This window comes from Euprymna scolopes, chromosome 31 (assembly GCF_053919585.1).
Source record: "Euprymna scolopes isolate OS-2025 chromosome 31, ASM5391958v1, whole genome shotgun sequence".
NCBI lineage: Eukaryota > Metazoa > Mollusca > Cephalopoda > Sepiida > Sepiolidae > Euprymna > Euprymna scolopes.
This window is the reverse complement of record NC_136512.1, coordinates 67,154,839-67,171,165: the sequence shown is the minus strand read 5'-3', so window position 1 is coordinate 67,171,165 and position 16,327 is coordinate 67,154,839. Positions and strand designations below refer to the sequence as shown.

Sequence of the window (16,327 nt, the reverse complement as noted above, 5' to 3'; positions counted from 1 at the left end):
ATCTAAAATCAACAGTAGGTTCTTTGATATGACAGGGGTGCATTCAAAATGAATGTTTCTGTTTAGAGCACAATTGGGCTATGATACTTGATTTTTGCATTTTAAACTTTAATTCAAGCCATTATATATAATAAATGATTTTATAAAATCAACAGTAAATTCTCTAGATTGCAATGTAAACTACAATGTATTGTGGACTAAATCACTACAAGGAGGCATGTGGAGCTTTCTCCTGGTGCACTGCAGTGAGTCCCTAACTAGAGCATCCAATCAGTCAGTTTGATTGAAAAATGGGCAATGTCACTGATATTGATGACAATTTAAAAGCTGACCCCCACATTGAGAACAGATAGGTGAAGGCAAATAAAAAAAAAAATACAGCAAACAGCATGCTGGTTGGTGGTTGAGATGTATGGTTTTACAATAACCTTGAGTAGGCCTGAAAACTGGCTACAGGCCTTTGACACTCTTTCTTCACTTAGATTCCCAAAAGTTATGGTGATCCTAACCTCCGGCTCGTCATTCATGTTACAGCTGCATCTGTTGGTGTCTTGTTCCACTGCCGTGTCCTACACAAAGAAATGGTCCAAAAAAAAAAAAGAAAAAAAAGTTCTCTGACAGGCTGGGTCTTTCATCTAATATGGCAGAAGCTGAATCCTTCTGCCACGTACATGGCTAACTTGAAGTTAACAATAATTTAGCAGTTCAACTATCTATAAATGAATGCATTTTAGGTCCATTTCAGCATCACTATATGAAATTGTCACATGATTTGTCATATTTAACTTTGAAATAACATTTTCGTCTTCCACACTTGCATTCGAAATATTGTAGATTGGATGGAAACATACATATTAATCATTCTGTTTTCGTATTATATATATAAATGATAAAAAGTAATTAACTTCAAGGTGTTGTTCATCTTACCGTTTCTTTTTTTCAGCATGTTAAAATGTTCAATTCTTGATTCATCAGAAGAATAGGAACTCTTCAACTTTAAAAGATCATAAAAGGAATATGGGCATGATTACAAAAATCCGAAAAAAAATCGGAAGAGTAATTTTTGTAATCTTCGGATTTTTGTAATCATGCCCATATTCCTTTTATGATCGTTTAAAGTTGATGAGTTCCTATTTTTCTGATAAATCAGGGCAGAATCGATTTAAAAAAAAATCTGACATAATAATTGCATGAATGATTCTGAGCTACGAAACAGGTGGAACTCTCTTCCGTTTGCCTGTTTCCCACCTGACTACAACTTGGATGTTTTCAAATCCGACATAAACAAATTCCTGATGAACCGCCCCCTTAAGTAAGACACTTTATCAAATCTTCAATACTAACGATTACTATGATACTATCCCATTGATTACTGTACATGCAATAACCCTTATCCCTGAGTGGCTTCCGGGCCTTAATAAGTGGTGACCTCCATGTAAAAAAAAAACAGGTGCTGTGAAGAATTAATATTTTAACATGCTGGAAGAAATAAACGGTAAGATGGACGCCAACTTGAAATTTGGAATAATCTTTTTGGCATTTATTTTATATGCTCTGTAGTTACATCGAGCTTCATAAAATAAAGGCTTGGTGAAAGGGTGAAATATAATTGAATAAGGATATTTTCCCCATAAACATCTATACACACACGCACCTCATTTTCTTTTCCATTTAAATTCCTCTCATAACTACTTTCTACATTTTAAAAGAGTACATTGTTGTTAAATTAAATTTAATTTTAATTCTGTAGTAGGTGATGAATTTGATATTTCTAAGATTAACTATTTTAAAAAAAAAATTATATGAACAGATGCAGCACTTTTCCTTCTGTTAAATAAAATTATCAAAATTTATCCCCTTTTTTTACCACCCTCCTTTTTTAGATGTCTGTTGGAAGTGAATTCAATCAGCCATCCATGAGTCTTGTGGTGGATGACAACAGCAATGATGGACCTTTGATTGTCGACGATGCACATACATCTTTTCCTCCATGTAAGTCAGCATCTTTAATGAATCTCTTACCCATATTTTGGATTGTAGGAATGGTAATTTTCATTTCTGTTCGTATGGCCACATTGAAAAGAATGGATGAGAGTTCTTGGTAAACATGTTCAATTCAGAGGAGAATGCCAAGGAAAACATAAGAGATAGTGATAAAAACGTTCCCGAGGAATAAATCTTTTTTTCTCCTAAAAAAAATCAATATTTGATTCTAATTAATCAGCTTTCAGGGGGATAGGGAGTCCTTGGTCCATATCCTTAATAAAAAAAATGTTTGTATATAATTTTCTGTTTTTCTTCAAAATGTAATTTCTCCTCTGAAGATTTTTAAATAATAACCTAAATAATAGTTGAAGCAATTAATATGAACCTGTGGCTGAAGAAAAAAGAAACAGAAGTTTTTTTTATATCCTTTTATCCCCCCCACTCCCCCATGTCATTCTTCTTTTAAATTTTTTTCTGGAGAGAGAGAGAAAATAGGCAGTTTCCATTATGTATAGAATTAATAACATCACATTATTGTGCTTTCACCGTAGATTGATCACTTAACCTACTGCTCGTTGAGACGGTCTGTGTGTTTGGAACTTCAACATGGTATAACTAATAATTCTTTTTTTTCTGAGTTTTGTCTGAAACTGAACTTGGACATTTCAAATTTTAATATTAAGTAGATTGTTTATTAGGTGCTTGTTAAGATATAATCGACAAATCGATTTTTTTAAATATATCGTTTTAAGCAAAAACAATACTACATACTTGTCATGTCGGAAATAGTAATATATCCAAAAATTTTAAAAAATTCATCAAGTAGAACAACTGCTATTGTATTTTTAGTAAAAAAAACTTTATTGCTATAGACAACAAATATTGCAACCATGACACAAGTAATCTAAAATATTCGTTTCGGAGTTATGTCCCCTTAGTTAAGATTCCTACAAGTTACTTTATAACGTCTAAGAAACATACCATTTTACCCAATTTTCCATAAAAATTACTTTTAACTATAAACAACTTCAATGATTTTTTGTAATTTTTGGATAATACTATTTTTGGCATGACACGTAGGTACGTAATATTGTTTTTGCTTTAAATGACATATTTAAAATAATCAATCTGTTGACTGTATTTTACCAAGCACCGTTTATTAGTATTTTTATTTATTTGTTGTTTTTTGTAATCTACATAATTTGAAGAAATGGGAATCCCAAGCAATACTGGGTAACCCTGCTCGTCTAAAATCCTTACAGCAATTGTCTGTATTTTTGAGATGAGGTATTTTCATTGATTGAGATTGTCGGACTGACTTCCTTATCTTGTTTGTTAATGTCACAACGTTTCAGCCGTTTTTGCCCTCCGGCCTTCATCAGGTGTTTTGTATCGAACTGGGGAACCGTTTGTTAGGAGTCTCGAACCCAACCCTTTATTATTATTTGATACAACATCTAGGACCATTCGGCCATATGTCACTTAAGTGACATATGGCCGAGTGGTCCTAGACGTTGTATCAAAGTTTACAGTTACCCAAAGGTGCTGAGTTCAATCCTGAACGAAGGCAGTGAAAAAAGTAGCATTCAAAACAGAGAATCAGCAACTATGTCCCAGAGCCTAGCTGGAGTCCGAACACGGTACCCCCATAATAATAATAATAAAGGGTTGGGTTCGAGACTCCTAACAAACGATTCCCCAGTTCGATACAAAACACCTGATGAAGGCCAGAGGGCAAAACGGCCGAAATGTTGTGCCGTTAACAAACAAGATAAGGAAGTCGATCTGACAATCTCAATCAATAAAATCCTTACACTTTTGATATCTAATTACAGTTTTATATAACATTGTTTAATCATTAAAACATACGTCTTTATTTGTATTTAATATTTTTAAATAAGTTTTTTTTTTTTTTTTTTTTTTATAGTAACTCCAGGACCAACTCCACCCAAAAGAGGAACTGGTCGAAGCCGAGGTCGACCGAAAGGCTCAGGCGTTGGGAAACGGCCAAGAGGAAGAGGTACAGCTAAAAAAGCCTTGACGGCAGCTGAAATAGCCGGTGCACAAGCTGGAATGACGGCTGCCTATGCAGCTTATGGATATAATTTTACAGGTTCGTCAACTCTGAAGCTAAGCATAATGTCTTTTATAATAGAAATAATGTCTTAGTATAATTTTGTATTTACTTAGCTCTGTGATATTTTACATAAGCCTTGTTAAACAAAAGAAATATCTTCCGTTTTTGTTTCAAATAAATAAGCTTTTTTTGATCACTCGACAAAGGAGGGATTGAACCTAGTAATTCACTCCCATTCGTCCATTCATGTTTGTTTGTTCGCACTTTTCTCAATAACCACGCCTTGGATAATTTTGAAATTTTACACAAATATTAGTTATGATGAAAGTAAATTTTTGCCAGGGGGCATTATAGGAGTAAAATTGCCCCCAATTGCACTTTTCTCAATAACCACATCTTGGATTTTGAAAAAATTTTGTACAAACATTAGTCACGGTGAAAGTAAATTTTTGTCAGAAGAGATCCATTCACTCTTGGAGAAGGATCCCACATGCTTGGCTTGTTTTTCTTTTAAATATATATTTAGATGTTTGTATATATGAGGTACGAGAAAGTGTAGGGGAGGTAATTTAACCCCGAGGAGAATGAATATCGTAAGACAAGTGAAAGAATTAGCGTTATATATATATATATAAAATCTTCTAAGATAAAATAAATTAGTGTGTTATATATATATATATATATATATATATATATATATATATATTTGGGGTTCCTATGGATACTCACGAAGGGGTGCCTGCACATGAAATTTTTGTAGCAAGAGGTGCGTAGTCTCTAACCATACTTCTAAGTCGACATTGTTAAATACCTTTGGCAAGTAAAATGTCTGTACAGGACAACTGGAAACAAATGCCAAGATAACAGAGAGAGAGAGAGAGAGTGTGTGTGTGTGTGTATATATATATATATATATATATATATATATATATATACACACACACACACACTAGAAGAATATCCATTCCAGGATGACTAAAATTAATTCCCTAATCAGAATAGATTTTCACTATTATGTCCTCTTGCAAAGAATAAAATCCTAATGCTACTATGCCATATTTTGCCCACTAGAAACTGAAAGTTGTAGTGGACGTCCCCAACTTTGATCATTCTTGGTTGTCACTTGGTACCAGCTCGCAAAAAGGTTGCCACCCTGAGGAAAACCACAGATGTCAAATACATTTTTATATATTACTCATTCTATGCTATCTAGATCATGGATGCAATCTTCCGACGTTGTTCATCAGAGTTGTATCATTGAGAAGTTATTTTTAATCAAGAAAAATAAATAGCAATTTTACGAGTGTTCATTTGTGTATGAATAAATAAGGATTCCAATATTGAGTTGGAGAAAAAAAAAATGTCTAATTGTACTTTCTAAATATTTTTGGATTGGCCTTTTGGTTCTTAAATTCTATAGTTCTGGGTGGTTTTAGTTGGCGACAGCGCCTCCAAACCCAGGAGCTATCCCAGAACGATGTGGACTCAACAGATGAGCAGAAGCAAATCACTAACTTATATTTTTCCTTTGCTGATATTGACAATTTGCTTGCTAACCTCCTCCCCATTGATATACAGAAATTATAAATTAATAATCTTTTCATTTTTTCTTCTCTTTCAACTCAGAAAGTTTAATATTTTTTCTCTTTCATCTCTTTCCTCAAATTAGACAGATTTCTGTGCTTCCAGATGCTACACTTTGTAATTTTGATTTTGATCGACAAAAAAAAAAAAAATAAAGTAATCAAAAATAACATTTTTAATTTTAATCCTACATTAAACAGAAAACATTTTGAGCCTGTCTCTGTTCTATCATTATTTTCATGGCAAGTGCCTGACTGAACTCTATGGTCCCCTCTTGCCAAACTTTCACAAGAAAAATCACTCGACTAGCTTTAACCACTATATAAGATTTCCCCCACTTTCCTATTTAAATACAACATAGTTGGCTTCAAATCCAATGTAAAAACAAATTTTTGTTGAGCCGACTCATAAATAATCAAATTCTATCCAATTTACACCATTAATGGTTACTACACTATAACCTTATATTTATTAATCCTTCACCTCGAATGGCCTTCGAGTCTTGAATAAGTAAAAAAAAAAAAAATTAGATTTTCCAAATTTGAGCAAAAATTATATATTTTAAAACCCTTTCATTGGGGTTTCCACAAAATTAAAACAATTCTAAAACCATGACTTCAGTTATGAAGGCTATATTTTCATACGGTTTTGGCCATAATTGTATGTTTTCCATTAAATTGGAGTTACTATCACCACTCACCCCTACTGCTGCTGACCTAACGGAAATTTAGCTCAATGGTTGTAAGAGTCTATAATGAAAGCTTCACTGTACACCAAAAATCACATAAATTAGTAGTTTTGTAAAGAAAATCATTTTTAAGAGAATTTGCATTTTTCCAGTGTTCCACATGTTAAGAATGACTTTCTAAAATCTCGATTTGGAATTATCTCCCTGGTTCCCTCAGACTGTTTTCAAGATGACTTTGCAAGATCTCCATTTGTAGGTCAGCCATAAAATTTGATTTTCTTATTTAAAAATTGAACTACTTGATCAATGTACATAATTTTTGGTGTACAAGATTGTCTTTCCATCATAATATAATGTCATATAGATTTTTATGTATTTTTGTTGTTGTTTTTTTTTTTTATGAGGGTAAATTCTTATTCTTATAGTATCCCAAAATTAAAATTTCTATCATGTTTCTTTTGTTTTTTATTTTTATATTGAAGGTCGTGGACGAGGCGGAATGAGCCAATCGGCCATGAGTACACCTACCGGTTCCCCAAAGGCTGGAATGAAAAATGGAACACCTTAACCACAATTACGACTGCACCCTTAAATTGCAATCCTCATAACTTCCTTTGCTCCTCACTTGAGTTTTGATTCTTCATAAACCTTTTTATTTTTTTTTTTTATATATCTGTTAGAAACAAACTGCTTTCCTACCAAATGTTCATCTTCCCCACCCCTACCCCTCCTTTTTTTTTTTTTTTTTTTTCGTAAAGCCAGTATTTAGTGTTTACAATATTTTATCTACGATTCCCTTTCACTCTCCCCAAAACAGAGAAAAAAAACCCTTCGATAAACCACGTTTATTCATGCGAGTCTGTTCATGTTTTGTGCCAGTTTATATATATATATAAACACATTTTTCTTTGTATTTTTGTCTGTGTGTTATATGAAATGTATGTGTGTTTTATATGAAATGTATGTATATATGTGAGTGTGTATGTTATATGAAATGTGTGAGTGTGTATGTTATATGAAATAATATATGTGCGTGTAAAGTAAAGAACAGGTAAGCAAAGCTTAATCCATGGTCATTTACACATGCTCCAAGAATATTAAAAAAAAACAAAAAAAAACAATTTAATCTGTTTTTTTTTTTTGTTTTTTTTTTTTAATTTTTTGGAGTAAATGATCATGTATTCAGTTTTGCTTACCTGCTATTCACTTCACTAAAGCTCTGAAAGATGTAACTCCCCTTCTATTGAGTTGATTATATATCTGCAGAATTTTGAATCAATGATCATAATTCTCATGCTTCCCCAGTACTAGAAGGCTTAACTGAATATTTACTTGTGCATTGTGTTCGCTTGTTCTGGTTTCAGACCATTTTTTTATATAATTAAACAGCTATTCTTTATACTTAAGGACACTAGTCCACCATGCTTATTCAATCATCAGTGTAGGGAGACAATTCCTGCCAGTCATGAGATTCAAACTTAGCCACAGAACCACCTTTCCACAGGGCCACCAAACAATTGTCATGGGAATGAAGGGAATTAAGAACTATTAAACGTCATATTTGGGCGAATACATTAGGCAATCTAGAGTGGTTGCACAAGCAGAAGTTGTGAATATATATATATATATATATATATATATACACACACACACACCAGGAAGTTGTGAATAGTCAAAAACTTATAGTCAAAAAATGAATTTTGAGAGATAATAAGCATTTACATACACACAAGGACAATTGTTAATATAGAAAAAATATACGACTTTGATATAAGGCAGATATGCATACATTTCTTCTATATTGTTTTGGGTCCTTTTAACTTTGCATATGTTTAAATACATTTTATCTTGAAAAAATTTTTTTTTTTAGAAATTAGTATATAAATAAATTAATATATGTGAATATATATTATAATTAATGTGTGTGCGTGTGATGCTTATGCACTAATTGTACCACGCTATTTTTTTTAATAGTATTTTCAATGTCTTTTTATTAAATTGTTAGGTAAAAGTACAGGATAGTTACAAATGGTTTTCTAAGTAACGTTATTAGTTCAGCATATCGCAATAAGTGCATAAGTATCATATATTAATACACACACACAAACTTTTGCTTTGGATATTTCCTACCAATCTATTCAGGTTAAGTAAAATTGATAACTCTGGGTTTGAATAACTCAGAATTTTTCCTAATCATCCAGATGGATGAAGCCTAGGTATCTTCAGTGGATGCAGTACTATATAATATTTAAATACTATATATGTGTGTGTGTGTGTATTAAATTAACACTTAATTTGAGGCAGGTTCTTCTGGCATAATGATTGATGCATTTGACTATTGTCCTAGTGGTCATAGGTTCAAATCCTGTCATAGTCAACTATGCTGATATGAAACACATGTCCATGGATAACTATTTTATATATAAATAAACATATATGTTAGTACTTAAAAGAATTATATGTTTTTAGTAAGCCATAGTCACATTGACCAGTGCTCAATTATGTATATTTGTATTGCAAAAACACTATATATTAGTTCGATTGGCCATTGATACATGTTGTTTTAGGAAATACTATAGATCCATCTCGTGATTGCTCTTCAACTAATGGTTTGAAGGTGTTAACACATTTTTTTAACTAAAACTGCTGAAGAGCATTTGCGCATTGTATTTTTAGTTTTACTAACTGGATTTCTAGTTTCTTTTTTTTTTTTTTTTTAGAAATTAATATATAAATAAATTAATATATGTGAATATATATTATAATTAATGTGTGTGCGTGTTTCTTTGAAACCACATGTATTAATGGATGACCAAACTACTGCATAGTAATCTTCATGTTCAGTTTAATGTCTGTTTTACAGCCTGGTTGATGTGTTGGACAGTTTCTAGAAATTAACTTTTAGCCTGAAATATGACTGGAAGCAAGATTTTTATGGCCAAATGTTTTTCATGAAGTGTAATTTGGAATAATACATAAGAAAAATTAAAATGGAAAAGTGATAATCTACAAAATAAGACAATGAAATTGGAAAATGTTAATAGATTAAAAAAAAAATTTTTTATTAACAGAAATTTTTTAAGAGTGGACAAAATTTTTGTTAAGTATTAGTTAACTCAAGTTTTTCTGGTGAACTTTTCCTTTTTTATATCTTGTGATTTGTCAACATTTTTCCATTTTACTTCTATTCATTGTCGGATTTTATCTTTATACCAATCTTATATATATATATATATATATATATATATATATGCAGAGTATAATCAGTTGATGCAAAATCATGAGCTCACAATTGTGTGATAATTTAAGTTCACCATTTTTAAAAATTCTATTCACATTTAATTAAAGGCTTGAAAAAGGAAAAGGTTCATGAAAATTACTTCTGAAATATCCCAAAATGAAAAAAAAAAAAAAATGGGATTTACCTTGTTTCTAAAATTATCCATAATACCCAGCATGGAATAGTAGGTACACATTTAGTTGTTCAGCCATTATTTTTTTTTTTATATCCACTTCTATGCTTATGCTTTTCCCGACATACACATAAATATTAAAAGTAATCATCTTCATGTCGTATGAATCTGAAGATTCTATTGTTGGCATTGGTTTCCACAATATTTTTTCAGTCAGAATTCTTTCTAGAGAGATATTGGATACTTAAGAGGGACCACATGAATGTTGCCGACATCCTAACTGAAATTGATTTTATTGTGGAATGAACTGGATTCGAATTTATAACACCCAGTTTGTCAGTCCATGTCATTACCCCCCCCTCCTCGCCACCTATTAAAAGTAGTAATATACAAATATTAATATAAAGAAATTACTATTTACAGATTCAATCTTGTCCTGAAACAAGTGCTCAATATTTGAAATAGAGAGCATCAACATATGAAAGGAATTAAATAATGCAAATTAAAATTTACAAAATTTTTTCTTCAGAAACAGGGAATACAAGACAATAACAATGTCCCAGAGTATAATTTAAGTATATTTAAAAAATAGACAAAAAAATTATAAAATTATATAGACCCTGAAACAGCAGTAAAATATTAAAATTAGCCAAATTTCTTATAAGGTTTCATCTGAAAAGATTTCTAGTTCTTTATACATACACATTTGTTCATCTTGATTCATCCATCTCAAAATTCTTATCTGAATTAGCATTTTTGAGAAGTCAATTTTCATGTTGGCATTATGTTGTTATTGTTGTGTGTGTGTGTGTGTGTGTGTGTGTGTGTGTGTGTGTGTGTGTGTGTGATTCAGTGTTGTCGGAGAAATAAAGAGTGGTCAGTTACCAGTGCAAGAACACATTTTTTATTCAATGGACACTATAGATTATGCATAATCAAAATATAGTATCCATTGAAAAAAATATATATATAAATATATTATGAGGAATAAAAGTTACATAGAAACTTTGTGTCATCAGATCAATAAGGACGAAAATGAAAAAAAAAAGAAATATATTTTTATTATTAAAATTTACAAAATTTATTCTTTCTAGAGAGATATTGTTAAGTATTAGTCAACTGAAGTTTTTCTGGTGAACTTTAGACAATCTAGAATGCACACACACACACACACACACACACACACACACACACATTTAGTAAAAAAAAAAAAATATCATTGGGTCGCCAAATGAGCTCTGTTCAAATTGTCAGAAAGTTTGCAAGCCAGTTAAATATATATCAGAAAAAAATTAAAACAAAATCCCAAATTAGCCTTTTTCTGCTTGCTCTAAACCTTTATCGCTTTTTCTATCAAAAGAGAGAGAGAGGGGGTTACTGAATCAAAAATGATAGCTACTGTACAGAATGGGGTGGGATAGTATACATTATCAATTTAATAACCGCTCAAAAATGATCAACGGATGAGATATAATTTAACAACTTAGAGATTAAATGGTAATATGGATATGTTATGGTTTGATCTGTGATGGAGATGCATTCTGTTTACCTCTGAAACTCTTAGGGCTCTTTTCTCTTAGTCCAGGGAAAATAACTATTATTAGATATTACACAATGCTAATACAGCAGTCATTAATAAATAAACACTTGAAGTGTAATATGCAAAAATTAATCATTTATATACATAGAACAAAAAAAGCTACAATAATTCCCAACAATACTTAATATTCATCACAACTCGTATCCTGGAAGTTGATTCGGCAGCCAATCTGTGGCACTGACCTCCGGAAATAGAGAAATGAATTATAAATAAATAAAACAGACAAAAGAAAGCCTCATCAAACAGTTGTACACATTTCCTTTTATTTTCCCCCTGGAGAAAAAATACTACTCTCGAAAATTAGGGATATCAAAACCTACCATCTTGTACGACACATTATGTTGACAAATAAGCATAATATAATTAAAAATTGACAATTTCTTATATTGTCATTATTCTTTTATATGTTAACTCGTGTCCACAGTGTTTCCTACAAATCATATTGATATAGCCTTCAAGCACAACTCCTTTCAAACTATTATTTTGTTTAGGTTGATATCTAACAATATGTTAATTGTAAGTTAGGTTGAATGAGAAGAATTAAATAGTTATTTTTCAAACATAACTTGATTCCAAAATTTTAACATTTTTTGTGCTGTTAAAATATGTATGAAACAAAACGTTGATCAACTCGGCTGTAGTATAGTAATGGCTAACTGAGGATAAAGAAAATTATAATAAAAGGGAGTTTTGTCCCTACATTCAATCCACTTTTCTTTTCATCTTGTATATGTAGTACAACGTATGGCTTGACTCGGCCTGCCAAGTTCACATTTTTTTTTATTGATGTTTATGCAGTTTTTGTTTATACACAAATAAAAACATGGGTACTTGTAGAGTTTAATCAAGACATTAAAAAATGAAAATATCGGAAAAAGGTTATGTTATATGTATCCGTTATGGAATGAAATCCTCTGAAAAAAGTTCACTTAATTTGATCAAGTACTTTTTTTTTTTTTTTTGTTTTACAGCAAAAAAAAAAAACCAATTTGTTATGATACTGAGCAAAAGGTGATCATGTTTCAATTTTTAGGAAGAAAAGCTAGTATTTAAGATGGGGAAGGAGTGTCGGTGCTTTAAACCGAGTTATCTCTCCCTGGCGTGTTCAAAAAATTCAAAGACGACTACCTTCATTGTGCTCTCATAAAAACGTGTTTTTTCCGCTATAAAAAAAAAACTTCTCGATCAAATTAAGTGAAATTTTTTTTTGCAGAGATCTTTAGTCTAAAACGAATGCGTACAATATAACCTTTTTTTTTTTTTTTTTTTTTTTTTTTTTCCTTCGATATTGTCATTTTTTTAATGTCTTGATTAAACTGTACAAGTCCCAAAACATGTAATATGTTATTGGTTAACAAAAAAAAAAAAAAAAAAAAAAAAAAAAATGGAATAGGCAGTAGGTTTTATATCAATACTCAAGTTAGAATCTCACATAAGTTTAAAGGATTTTTTTAAAACTAGATGCGTGTTTTATACATTGAAAGAAATTAGCATCACATAATAACATTATAAAAAAAACATGTAGACATAAACAGTATTCTGCATTAGTTCAAAGCAAATTATTTTTGCTTAAAAGCAATTACTAATGTTTTTTTTATCAATAAAAACAATACGTAAATACATTCATCATGTATACTTTACCTTCTAAGTTTCACAAATATATTTCTTCATACTAGCTACAAAGCAACAGAAACGAGTTAAAGATGAAAATTTACATACATAGATGCTGTACCAACAGCATGTTTACTGAACAAGATACTACTTCTTCAATGTGATTCTGATTGTATAAAACTAAAGCAAATAAGTTACAATTTGAAAACAGTGATTTGGTTACAATTGTTGTATGGAGAATTTTAATAATTTCATCACCACTTCTTTTCTCTATAATTTTTCCATGTGAAACACAAATATTTGGTAAATACTCAACGCAATTATTTAAATTTCTTGTTCCTTAATCATTTTATGTCTATCTGAAGATTGTCAAATTAGATGGATTTTTTTTAAAATTTAGTTCTAGGAAATTACTAATTCAAAATTAAAAAAAAAAAATTTTTAGATATAAAAAAAAAAAAGAACCTTAAATTAATATATTGTCAGCAATGAATTCACAAATTTAAAAATTCACAAAAAAAATGACTAAAATGACGAACAATCTAATTTGTTCTTTGATTTTTTTTTGATTTTTTTTTATACTGTTTGTTCTTTTTTTTTATCCAGATTTGTTTCTGTTACATCTGGTCACGTCCCCCCTCCCACCAATCTTCTTCAAACATACCTCACCTCACCTCACCCTTCTTTTTTTTTCTTTTTTAAACTGCTCCTCCTATTTTATTTTGTTTTGTACAAATGTAAAAATATTGATTGATCCCTGGAAGGAAGACGGTACAATATGAAAAATCGATCAAGATTTATACATTGAAGAAGAAAAAAAGAAATATGTAAAAAATTTTGCGTTCTTGTTAATTGTAAAAAGAAAAAAAAATTGTGACATTTAGATTAAAACAAAAAATAAAAATGATGCCTATTTTTACAAAAATGTCTTTTTTTTATTTTTTATTTTGAAATTTTATGTCTAATTTTTGTTTAATTTAAATGTGGCTGAATTATCTATCTATATATCTATAAAAGTGAAATTGTGTGTGTGTGTGTGTGTGTACATTTCCCTACCAAACTACTGTGTCAATTTTCAGTCTACAGACTGAAGATTTGGCATAAGGAGTATTGAGATTTGGGAAAATCTTTTTAATCAGTTTTTGGCCAGAAATTTGGTTGTCAAGGGGTCAAAGTTCAACAATTTGACCTTTGAAAACTCTACCAAATTCCTTTCCCAATTTTGGCTCTAAACATTTGAAATTTTAGATGTAGGCAGGGCTCTATGGACAAACTTATTTTTAGTTGTCCTTTAATAACTAAATATTTTTGTTTACTAGCCAAATAGAAAAGTTACTAGCCAAACTCTCATGATTTTTGGAATATGAAATCTTCGTTTCATGATGAGTACATGTATCAAAGATTTTTCTGTATTTTTTTTTTTTTTTTTTTTTTTTTTAAATAAGTGTAATTCTAAATATACAACAAATTTTATGTTAATACTTGAAGGTATAAACATTCTAATTTCTTCAGGTGTTTTTAAATGGCCTTCATTCAAAAAAAAGTATATATATATAGATATATTATTCTATTAAACTTTTATTGTTTAAATAATTTAACTTTGTTCGTTTTATTAAAAAAAAGTTTAATAGATATTTTTCACTCAGTAGCTTTGGAAGATTATCAGTGAAAGAAATACAATCAGCAAAAGATAAACGTTTCATTATTTCTAGTCGCCACTTTGAAAAATCACTCGCAAATGCGACCATTTCACTCACAATGTAGAGCCATGGTAGGTTACTTGGACATGGATCAAACCTTTTAATTTGATTTGAGCCCAAAACAAAATGTTAAGGGGTCAAAAAAAATTTTGCCTCTGTGGTCGCTACCAAACTACTCAGCCAATTTTTGGTCTAAACATTTGAAATTTTACATAAAGTGTATTCAGACAGAAGGTAAGTTTTTTTTTATCAGTTTTTGGGCAAAAATCTGACTGCCAAGAGGTCAAAGTTGAAAGAGTTGATCTTTACAGACTCTACCAAGCTCCTCTGCCAATTTGAAAAACAAGCATTAATTAATTACTTATTCATTTTTTTTATGGTTTCTTAGACGAGTGGTTTCATTTCACGATGATGGTGAATGCTATTATACATAGTTTCTACATTCTGCATAATGGTGTAGAATTTAAGATGAAAACGTTCTAACACATGGAAATATTTTTTTTATATATATGTCTTTTAGGAAGTGAGCTTATCAGTGTGTATGCAAAAAGTCTCTGCCAAACTCCTCTCTGAATATTTCGTCTACACAGTTGAAATTTGATATATAGGGTAGTTGGGCCTGTAGCACACCGTTGATTTGGATTTTAACCGTCAAAAATATAATAAATTTATAACTTAAGAATTGTTTATATAATGTTATAAATTGAATTTAAAAAAAACCTTAATGCTGCAATATTATAAGTTATAAATTTATATTTTTTTTACTAGAATAGCTTGTTCTTTTTTCCAGTTTTAACAACTAGTCCTTTACTTTTCCATGTTTAAGCTTAATCATATTACTTTTCATGCTCTCATTTTTCTATTGTAATCCATGATTTTTTCAGGCTTCCAATAAATTCTTAAGGGGTAAGAAAGCCTTTTTTACTCCAATAGTTTCTTCCCCAGAACTGCAAGTCTTTGGAACTCCCTTCCAAGATACTGTTTTCCCAACTATACTGATATGCAGAAGTTCAAGTGTAATGTGAACAAACATCTTTCTATTCATCTCCCTTCATAATGCCCCCCGCAAATTATGTCCCTAAAATTATGTTCCTGATTAAAATGGTAAAAATGTAAGTCAAACTAATGTTATAAATGCATTGCTTCATTAAAACATTATATAGGTATTATACTTTTTTAATATTTTAAATGAGGATTGGTTATTCATATTATTTGGATTCTTCAGACTACTGTTCTCATCTTGAGTGTCATTTTCACAACGTTTCAGTCAAATATAACCTCCAACCTTCTTCAGGTGTATCTTGTCGAACTCCAGAAGCTATATGAAATTTTGAATGGAACCCTTTATTTAATCAATGGAGGTAGCATGCTCTTGTTTCATGAGCCATGACTGGGTAGAAGTCCTACGTATTTCACAATTTTATCTTGAGTGTCACCCACACTGAGAATTAAACCATCAATCTCCAGAAGAGTACGTTTGTTTTTCAACAAACATAGAGTTTATATTCTGAAAATATCTAAACTGCTTAATCGCTTATATGACAGTGAATTTATACAAACAAATCTAATATATAAAAGGCTATGTGTCTGTCTCCATATTTTCAAACTCTATCTCTTCTGAAACTAAAAGTCGCAGAACAGCGCTAGGGGCCCTCAGATGATTGGATT

The 16,327-nt window shown here is 30.6% G+C and overlaps 2 protein-coding genes across 2 annotated transcripts in view; one reads left to right on the top strand and one right to left on the bottom strand.

Annotated features, from left to right (window-relative positions):
* The window catches only part of LOC145255787 (chromatin-remodeling ATPase INO80-like), a 143,554-nt gene extending 136,392 nt beyond the window's left edge, over positions 1-7,162 (top strand). Inside the window, exons 35-37 of the mRNA XM_080114460.1 lie at positions 1,884-1,992; positions 3,914-4,099; positions 6,818-7,162. Of these exons, the coding sequence (XP_079970586.1) occupies positions 1,884-1,992; positions 3,914-4,099; positions 6,818-6,903 (381 nt within the window). The 3' untranslated portion in view covers positions 6,904-7,162. The remainder of the gene's footprint in view (positions 1-1,883; positions 1,993-3,913; positions 4,100-6,817) is intronic.
* LOC145255790 (serine/arginine-rich splicing factor 6-like) overlaps positions 1-16,327 on the bottom strand; it is a 563,981-nt gene that overhangs the window by 249,213 nt on the left and 298,441 nt on the right. The window lies entirely within an intron of this gene.